We start from the raw sequence: 10,391 nt of genomic DNA on the forward strand, positions 1-10,391 counted from the left end.
TAAAACTTCTGTTATAAAAATGCTTTTTTAAAATGCAATAACTGACTACAAAATGTGTAAACAAGGACTTCCAGGCTCTCATCCTGTACTCGTTGCACGTCTTGTAAATCTTGTTTGTACGCTGAGAAGGAAAAGTAAGCTTAGAGCATTGTTCAGATTTAAAAACAGATTTTTAAAAAATATTTCTGTTTAACACTTAATCAGGCAAAAACACTTTCTTGACTCACATAAAGTAGTAATTTTGAAGAAGGAGAGACTGCACCTCAAACTTTACTGGTGCATAATGATTCTTTATAGGGGTGGCTGCCCTGGGAAATCATGTTAATGCATTTTATGAATAGTTTGCTTCAGGAAATGTTTTGATTTGTAGTCAAACTTGTAGGCGGCTGCAAGTTTTTAGCAGAATTAAATATATTATTTAGTCCTATATATGCTCACTGTGCCATGTATCTGTTCATAAAAAACACATTTTAATATTTCTGCCTTTACAGAAAGTTTAAAAAAACATCTCATGCATTCAGTCTGGGAATACGGTGCAGCACACAGTTGTTTGTGTGTATCAAAGGAAGCTAATTTAGCTTAAAAAAAGGAACATTGCCACAATGACAAATGAGAATAAAAGGATTATACAGCTGAGGGGAATAAAGAAAGGCAGGAAGTTGGGCAGAAGCCAGCAACAGAAGACTTGAGAGATCCCTAAAAAGCAGCTTTTAGACATTCCTGGCCCCATTACATCTGATTAAACCACAAAAAAAGAATGCTATCCAGTGGGATCGAGAGTCTTGGTGAACCTGACTTGGAAACAAAAGTGGCCCAAATTTACCTCAATTTGATAAGGTCCTGACATAAGACTGCAACATATAGTTTTTAAAGTATCAAACATTTTTCTGCAGCAATCACCCGCCGTAATCCAACTGCCGTGTGCTTGACCCCTATACTTGTCTGCAGGAGGCAGCACCTGATGCCTCACCACAACACTATTAGTGGTCAACCACCCATGCACACACACACACTCACACCCACACACACACACAAGCATATTAGTGTCTTACACACCTACTCCCTTTGAGATATTTTTAGTAGATGTGACACAACCTTAATGGTAACTAACGCTGTGAGATTCACACCCCACGGACCAGACAGGAAGGGATCCAGTTCCCGACAGCAACCGCAAACTGTCTGCACACACAGTCCACATATGCAACATGGCTGAACTTTGTGCAACATGAATACTGTTGAGGTTCTTATGATCAAAAGTGAGTTCATCTAAACAGTTGTATCCTCTATTTTTGACTTATTTTCTAAATCTAAATAATTTGTGAATCTGCCTTGAGCTGTGATAATGTTGTAGAATCTGACCTTGTGGAAGGAGCATGAGCTCAGATTATGAGTCCGTGTTTCCTGGAGACTCTTTCCTCACACATCTGCAAATGCTTTTAAGTCAAGATTTCACCGGGACCATGACTAACTCCACATAACCCTTTTATGAGCCTGCATTAAGTGTCCCAAAGTACTTTCCTTTCTTTTATTTTCCCTTTTCTCCATTAAAAAAGTAGGCAAATAATTGTGGTAGATTTTTGTTGTACTTTAAAGATTATTTCAACAGTCGACTAATCGCCGATATTTATCCATTAGTCGACTAATTGGGTCATGCATGAACTGGATGTAAAACCCACATCTTAACCATCATTAGCTTTAAACTAACTAAAAATAAAGAAAATTAGGATGATAGTTTAATAAACCTTTAATGAATCATGCAGCTTCTTTCCTTCATTTTTTCTGGCATTTAAACAAAACTTAAATCAAAGGAGGTTGGAATCTAAACCAAATTAAATATTTTTCACAAAAGTATTTGTCTATTTGTGTCAAGGACAATGGCAGATGTGGCATTAGAAAGTGCACACTTTAGTTTTGCGATTAAAAAAATAAACAAATAAAAACGACTAATCAACTATTAAATTAGTCATTGACTAGTTTACAAGTCGACACAGTCGCGACTAATCAACTAATCGTGAAAGCCTAAAGGTTATGCTATGCAACAATCTAGTTTTGATCAACACTAACCTCCCTTTTGTTCTCTGCCTGTTTTTCAGCCTCCACCATTGCTCAGAACGGGAAGAAAACATGCCTGAAGCTGAAAGTTTTCGTCCGACCATCAGGTACGCTTTTACCAACTTTGAAGCAGAACTTTTTGGAGCAGGTCAAAAATGTAAAGCTATAAAAGACTAGCAACCCTAAAAAAACACTTCTCTCTCTTATGGGGCAACATCCTTCTTTCATTTATCACTGTCATTATTTGCTTGCTAAGAAAAGGGTGTGATGAAAGCACAAAGTGTCTTAAACGAAGTCATCTGAATGTTGCCATGAGCTTTGTTGCTTGGAGTGTTTAGTTTGAGGGCTGCTGGGTGGGAGGGGCTTGATAGAAATGTGACTCATCTATTTGGCGCACATGTAATGACTTCTGATTCTCCCTATTTTCTGTTATAGACAGCTGTATGAAAACTATAGGCGTACATGACCGCGTTTTTGATGTAAACGACAAAGTAGACAATACATTAGAGCCACGAGGTTAGTATGGCTTCCTGCTTCTTTGTTCTTTTTCAGTATGACTTTCATACATGTGTCTCTTGTTCTGTGCCGCATGCCTGGAGCTGTCCTTCCATCTCACTGCATGATGCTTTCTCTGACAGATTTTTCACCTAATTGCTGGAGTGCTGTTATGTCACTGTTTATGTTGCTATTAAAAAAAACTGTTTTGGAGGGCTGTGCATTCTCCATTGCTGCCTATTTGTATGTAAACACTAACATCATAAAACACCATTTGGAGCACAGCAAGAATGATTTTCTCTGTTTCAAATGCATAACCGTTTGATGACTGTGGCTGTGAAGCAGGCCCAGTCAGTGCAGAATATCACGGCATCAGCCACATGCTGCTGCTTCATTCCCAGCAGTCGGTCGCCTCAACATAAAGTTGAAATACAGTTTGCACAAAAGAAACAGGAAATCCTCATTTCAAGGCAACATACTTTTTTATTTTTTACTTCTGCTGATTCATTTCACGTCTGAATGAGTCAAAGTGACTTTTTATTTTAAAATACATTTTAAGGAGTTGCAACTAAATTGACACAACTCCAGATTTTAAGGCTTTATAGTTTGTCCATCCAACCGGTTTCAGTCATGCCTGCCTGCCTCCCTAATGGCTGATTCTAACCAAAATAGCCAGCTTTTGTGCCTTCCTTTCCCTCATATGCTCTCATAGGGAGCATAAGTAGAGCTTTCATCCTTGGCTGCCGTTGCACTGCCCCTGCCACACATACAAATGCATGCATTTGTATAGTTATGTAACTGTCTGATTCTTTGTTCTGTCTTTCTGTCATTTGCTGAGCATGTTTCAGCTTCTTTTCAATGGTGCAGCTGAAACGGCTGCACACAGATACCAATGCCTCTGTGAGACAGAAACAGGGCTGCAGCTTACCTGGGAGATAAATCCAAAATGTTTCAATATAGCAACTGAAGTTCAAATGGCAACTCAGACATCTATATCTCAGCTATGCTCTGCTTGGTCCAAATAGAGTTTGCAAACTTTTGCAACACAGACGTTCAAGAAGTGTGTCAACATTTCATTTAATCTTTTATTTACTTTCACAAGAAAACTGCTTTTACCATAAATTCATGTTTTTTTTTCTTCCCCTTTTCTTCTTTTCCCACTTTCTAGATGACACCAGCCACGAAAATGCTGCACCCTCCCGAAGTGAAACAAATGCTGCGTCACACCCCCATAAAACAAGCCCGCTTCTAGCTTCATTGCTGGTCAGCTTAGCGGCACTCTTCACTTTATAGCACTCCCCCTCTGCGCTGGAGGTCATTTACACCTAGAGTGGCCTGAATCTGCCCTAGGCTGCAGGGTCGGGAGGGGATTTGGGAAGATCGGGTTTGTTTGATCGGGCACAAGAGCAGGCTTCTCAAGGAACCCTCTATTTTTTTCAGAAGAATATTTAAGTGGTCTTTCTCCTTCTGCGAGTGAAAAATAGTTGATGTTGAAAGTGGGAGAGACAGTTTCCCCTCTAGAAACCTTCAACTAAGATGCCAAATCCTCTCTTTTGACACTTAGTGATTCTTTATTTCCCGAGAATTTTGACATTGCTTCACATGACGTTTATCCCATCCCAGCAAGATGTTTACATGGACATTTACACACACTGCATAGCAGATATGGACATTACACACACAACAATAGCAGTAGAGGTAATGCAAATGACTGTACATGTACAAAAATAAAAGAAAGTCCCGAGACCTCCCAAGAAGCTTTTCAAAAAGTGTGTTAATCCATTTGTGAAGGAGTTATAGGACTCTAGTTTAGTGGGAATGAAGGAATGGAAAAGTAGAGACATGGTTTATAACTTGGCAGACTTAATAACTTCAGTGATTTCTTGTTTTTTTGGTTTTTAAAGATTCCTTTGTTCAAAACATGTTGATTTTGCCAAATAAAACACCACTGAGAGAATTCGCTCCACTCGGATCAACAAAACAACAAAGCTGAGACTGTTCTTCACACAAACTTTGCCAACTGCAGTTCAGGAAGAGAAAGAATATCTTTTGAAAATTGATCACACAATTTCACAGCAGAAGTCAAATTTACTTGTGTGATGCTCACTGAGCGGAGAAGCAATTTCTTGTCTCTGTTCCAGATGAGCATCAGTCAATATTCCCAATTCTGCAAACATTTGCATCTTTTTTTCTATCTCTATCGACTGTTAAATCAATCACTAAAAAAATTAGATGCAGCTTTAAAAAACAAAAAAAAGGAGTTTTTACTTTTTGCTAAGTGGCAGTAGTTTCATCAAACTTTATTTTTAATGAACTGTGATATGAAATTCTATTAAATTATTCACAGCTTTGTTCTGTAATATAGCTTCAGCCTATGAGAGGAGTGTTACAGCAGTAAGTACAGCATTTACTGAATTTATCTACCGCTCCAATTAGTCTGGATCACATCGTGTAAACAGACGGGCATCCATTAAAATGCACGCCTGTGTTTGCTGGAGCTACGCTAGCACTTAAATTCAAAAGACAGCCTTGTTCAGTGGTGATGTTCAGTTTCCTGCAGCTCCACACAAACACGCTTCATTTGCATAATAAGAACTTTTTTTTTTTTGCTTCATATGAGTTTAAGTATAAATGGGAAGAAAACATGGATCCACTGAAGCTGACTTTCTCCCTGAGCTGTAATGTGAGAGTTTGGGGAACCAATTGGTGGACAGAAAGTGGAAAAATAGGGCAGGGAAATGAGTGCAGGCACAATTGCACGGCCACTTTCTGCTCCTAGTGTTGCAGGTTTAAGTGACTCTTTAATGAGGTTCAAAATGACAGGCATGTGGACCCCATGTTGTGGCAAGGGGAGTTATTTCTGGCATTAAAAATAGATGGTGGAAAGGCTTGGGGGGTCTCGGGAGGTGCAGGGGTAGATTTCCACAGCAGGGGGTTTTAACACACCCGTGACCTTGCAGTTTGGGGGAGTGAAGGAGACAGAAAGCGGACATATACACACAGCGTTGTAAAGACAAGAGAAGAAGCTAGTTTGATTAGTGCCTAACAAAACAAATCAAGACAACAGCAGAAAAATCAATGCAACGGTTCTGGAGAATTCAACTACATCCATTTTGTACCACTTAGTCTCAACGACGTGCACTGTTATGTATTTACTTTGAAAACTTGGGGCTGCTTTTTGTGTTTCTTTGTCTAAAAGACGACGTCTGCCTTCGGTCATTATTTTGCTTTTGTTCAACCAAGTTAACAATGCTTTTGCAGCAGCTCACCTGTGGGGTGATAGATTAATGGGGTACTAATTTTCAGGATTTTTAATCATCAAAGAAACTGGCTTAAATTTGTTTTGTATGATTATAAACACTTTTTTTTTGCCTCCATACCATTTACTAGTCACCCACCCTTAACCTGGGAAATGAGGATCAACTTCTATACTGGATACTGTGTATCCTGAGGTAGTCAACCATGAAACAAGTAGTGTTAGGTTAGTCTCCGTTTTGTACCTTTCTGAAGGACAAAAAAAAGTTACATCATTGGTAAAACTGTATAATTATTATTATTATTATTGCTATGATGATAATGATTATGAATATCATTATTAGAAAACCTCTTGATGTAAATAGTGTTTGATATTAAAGTATTAATTTGGTTCTTATGTCTTTTCTAAAAGATGAATCCCATATTATCTCTGGGTTTTGCTGAGTGTGTACTGTTCTTAAACAACACATTGTGTGCTTTGATCCTCAATGCCTAAAGAGACTTTGAATAATTTCAAAGTAGAAAAACCAGTAGGAGCCGTACACGTCGGTGTACCACAGGCTGGACTTTAGCCAACAAGAGGCTCATCTTTTACATGTCTCAAACCAGTCACCAACCTTCACCACCTCGTCATGATGGGATCCCCATTTGGAAAGAAACTCATGGGACTCGAATCGATGGTCTGTTTGTACTTTTTTGCCTTCAGGATTTTTTGAAAGCATGGTGACGAGCTCAAAGACGTACAATGAGTGGACAGTTGGCTTTTTTGACTGGAGGGATCTCACCAGTTTCATTATGTGGCATGCGCATGAACTTGATGACAGTAAAAAGAAAAAAAAAATCTAAGAAAAAGAAAAAAAAAAAATCAAGTTTTTTATTAATTAAACATTTTGTTTTGCTGTTTTTTTTTTCAGATGTAATAGATTTTCTGATCACTTTCATGTTGTGTTTTTGCATTGCCATTGGAGTGATGTCAGACTGTTTAGTTACATATGACAAATGTACATAACACAAGCCATTGTTGTGCAGTCAAAGTGGGGCTCAGTCATTTTGACATTTTTCAAAGTAACTTTTCTTTTTCTTTGAATGACTGTGTCCTTCCCCATCCATGGCATTCATCCCATGTCTCCTCAGCCTTTTTCACTCTTTCTCCCCTGAGAAGGAGAGTAGATACATCAGTGTGGACATTTCTCAGCGTTAAAAAAAATGTGTGAGACCTATAAGGTTTAGTGTGTGTGTGTCTCATTTGCTGTAGCTGCAGTGAATGGGAAGCTGCAACCCTCTTTGGCAGCAAAGAGTGTTTCCCATGCCTTAGCCCTTCAGCCTCTGCCCTGGAAGCCCCGTCTGTGTTCAAGACGCTTTCTACCATTGTGCTTTTACACAGAACAGCTGCTGGCGTCGAACAGACTACAACAGGGCCCTTAACTTTCTCTCCTTTTTTAACAACCCTACATCACTTGTCCCCAAAGTAGACGCTGGTCCTGGGCACGGTTCGAGGATTAGTACATCCTCTCCCCTTAATCCTAAACTGGATTGTTAGCGGGCTGAAGCCTATCATCGATCCGAGTTCTGTGGGTGAAGCCTCTCGTCTGTCTTTTTTTTTTTTTTACTGATGAACCACTCGTTAAATTTATGTCCTTCCTCATTCTTCTTGTGCTTGTGTAACCCCCTATCACACCAAATGTCCCGCCTCCTTCACCTTTGAACCCCATTCCTACTTTGCCATCAGTGGGAAATGTTTCCAACCTCTTTTACAGTATATACCTGACAAGAAAACTTGACAAAAAAAATGTCTGTATTTGTATATACATGTGTCTGAGCAACTATGAGTACTACAATAAAACAAATACATTGCTTCGACGATTGTACCCCCGTTTCATCCGTTTTTGCCATTTTCGGGTTGTTGAGTGACTCTTCTCCATTTGGCATCTTTTCTTTCTCAGGTTTATCATCTTGATATTGTCGAGCCATCTTTCCTGTGAAATCACACCCTATAAAGACTGAATACACTCCATCCATCAGAACCAGAATAAGACCTTAAACCTCCCTTCACTTTAGTCAGGCACTAATGAGGACACCTAATAACCTTCTGCTGGACCCCATCAGCACCATTAGCTTCTCTTTCCATTTAACTCTAGTAATTAGACTGAGAATCAGTAAGCCCTGAGGACCAAAGGAGGTGAAGTGGAGTGGGTGATGCTGGAGATGGCGGGGCTGATAAGTCAATTACATTCCATAAATGTTATCAAGATCACTGAAATCTGACTTAACAGAGTATTACCCTCCCTGAGCAGTCGATGACCGCAATCGGCTCTATTTAAAGGACCTGGACATAAAAAAGTAAGTGGTCCCATATGTTGTGTGCCTCAGAAAAGGCCATACTCTGCATAAATTAGACAGAAGACAAATCTATGCCTTTCAGTTTCAAAGCTGAGGTTTAGAAACATTTTTATTTAGAAAAATCTGTGTTGCGAGGTTACATTTTTCTTTCTGCAAAAATGTTTTTCATTAGATAGTTTGTGACTTTTCAGTGATGCTTAAGATTGTAGCTACTTTAAAAGTTAAAATACAAGTACAAAAATATAACAATTTGTAGGTTTCTCACATTGAAATGTGGACATGGGGTGGTAGGCGATTGCCTAGAGTCCCCAACACCTTGTGGGTCCCAGTGTCTAAATAACTTCTACACACGTTATTTTGTAAGTGTGTCACAAAAACCCCAAATTACCAAAATGGAATAAAACTGCTTATGTGAAAGTGTCCTGACCTCCCCCTGCCCTTCTGAAGCAATGGAACATTCCAGAAATGGCTAACTAGCGAGCTAAGAAAGACTTTTCAAAGGGATGAAAACAAACAAACAAAAAAGGAAAATGAAGCATTGAAATGTGAAAAAAGCCAAAGAGAAAAAAATACATTTGTTGCCACGCTTCCTAAGGTGCATGAAGACAAAACGGGACAGAATTATGAGTCAAATATTGTGAAGACAAAATAATAAATTTGTGGAAAAATTGTCAAAATTTCTCACAAATAAAATCGTAAGATTATGAGAAAAAAAATCACAATTGTTTCAATAAATTATAACTTAATTTTGAATCTTTTTCCATATAAAATTACAACTTTTTAAGTCATAAATTCATGATTTTCTTCTAGTGAAATGCTGGCCTTTTTTCTCATAATTTTACGACTTTATTCTCATATATTTATAAATGTATTTTCTTTCATGGTGACCGTCATAAGAAAAGGAAAAGAAAAGGAGACAAAAGGCAAAGATGGAGGGGGCAGAAAATTATTTTTTCAAGAAGTTTTCATTTAAATTGACGCCACTCCATAGTACGACTGAGTATTAGGGCCGTGAATTTACTACTTTTGATCACATAAATGTACTCATTTGTTTCTCAAAAGTTTAGTCTATGACTTTTAAAGTAATTAATTTACAAATTTATTCTCGTAATTTAACAGTTTCGACTTCTTTATTGTAAATTTACGAGATTTAAAGTTGTAATGAAAAAAAATTATTTATTTTTTTTGCTTATAAATTGGCCCTAATACTCTGTCGTATCATAGTGAGTTGTTTTAGAGTATTTTTGTTTCTTTTGCCTTCTTTTGTAAAACCCGACTAAATAATTGATGCAAACACTGCAGAATGTCCCATGTTACTGTTCACCTGCAGCCCCAAAACTGCTAAGTCTACCACTGATAATGCGAGCAAACTTTAGCTAAACTTGCTCTGAAATGTAGTTTTAAAAATGTACTTTATACGATTTTATAAACTTATTATAAAAACTAATCTAAATGAGAGGCAGTAGGTGTGTACATTTATAAGAATGAATCTGATCGGCTCAAAAATACTCAAAAACTAAAGACACAACAGCTCATACAGCCAGAATTTTTTTGTTGTTTCCGCTTGTTTGTTTTAACAAGCCGTTGAAGACCTTGGAGCAACCTTGTGACGGGCTCAGTTAAAGCTCCCACTTCACAGAAATGACTATCCCTGCGCTCCACGAGGAAGCTAAGTCCAGGTTAAAGAGAGTAAAGCCTGTGAAAAAGCGATCAGAGATGGTTTGTGTGTTTCTGTAGGGAGATAAAATGAGCACTGCTGAGTTGAGGAAGAGCTGTGCCAAAAAGAGGCAACTTTTCATATTCTTGAGGGGATTTTTTAAAAGCACTTGCAAATAAAACAGGAGTTTATTCGTTGTGTTTTATCAAAACGGCTAATATGTATTTTTAAAGGGCACAAACACACATCTTTTTTTACATTAAGTTCTGGATAGAAGTAAATGCTCACACCTCCAGCCACGTTTTATGTTTCTCACCTTTGCTTCGACTTCTAAACTGTTAGTGAAAAAAGAAACCCAAAAAGGTTTGTGACATAAAAAAAATGATTATATAGAGACACTGTAAAGAAATCATTTATACAAGAAAGATCCTGTTTCACATGAGCCGCTAATGGCTTTTTCAGCTCCACTCGAGTTGCAGCGAAGACGAAGTGTGTTCATGCAAAGAACTTAAAATAACCTCATCCAGGTTTCAATTCGATGCCGTTCTTTTTCTTTAGCTGCCACATTTTTTGAAGCGTTTGCCGAAAAAGC

At 38.1% G+C, this 10,391-nt stretch overlaps 1 protein-coding gene across 1 annotated transcript in view; it reads left to right on the forward strand.

Annotated features, from left to right (window-relative positions):
- efna5b (ephrin-A5b) overlaps nt 1-7,670 on the forward strand; it is a gene marked incomplete at its 5' end in the record, with an annotated part of 95,299 nt that extends 87,629 nt beyond the window's left edge. The window contains 3 exon segments of the mRNA XM_024275760.2: nt 2,094-2,159; nt 2,488-2,568; nt 3,716-7,670. Of these exon segments, the coding sequence (XP_024131528.1) occupies nt 2,094-2,159; nt 2,488-2,568; nt 3,716-3,840 (272 nt within the window). The 3' untranslated portion in view covers nt 3,841-7,670.
- Between the last annotated feature and the right edge of the window lie 2,721 nt (nt 7,671-10,391).

The sequence above is a fragment of the Oryzias melastigma genome, linkage group LG9 (genome assembly GCF_002922805.2).
Source record: "Oryzias melastigma strain HK-1 linkage group LG9, ASM292280v2, whole genome shotgun sequence".
NCBI lineage: Eukaryota > Metazoa > Chordata > Actinopteri > Beloniformes > Adrianichthyidae > Oryzias > Oryzias melastigma.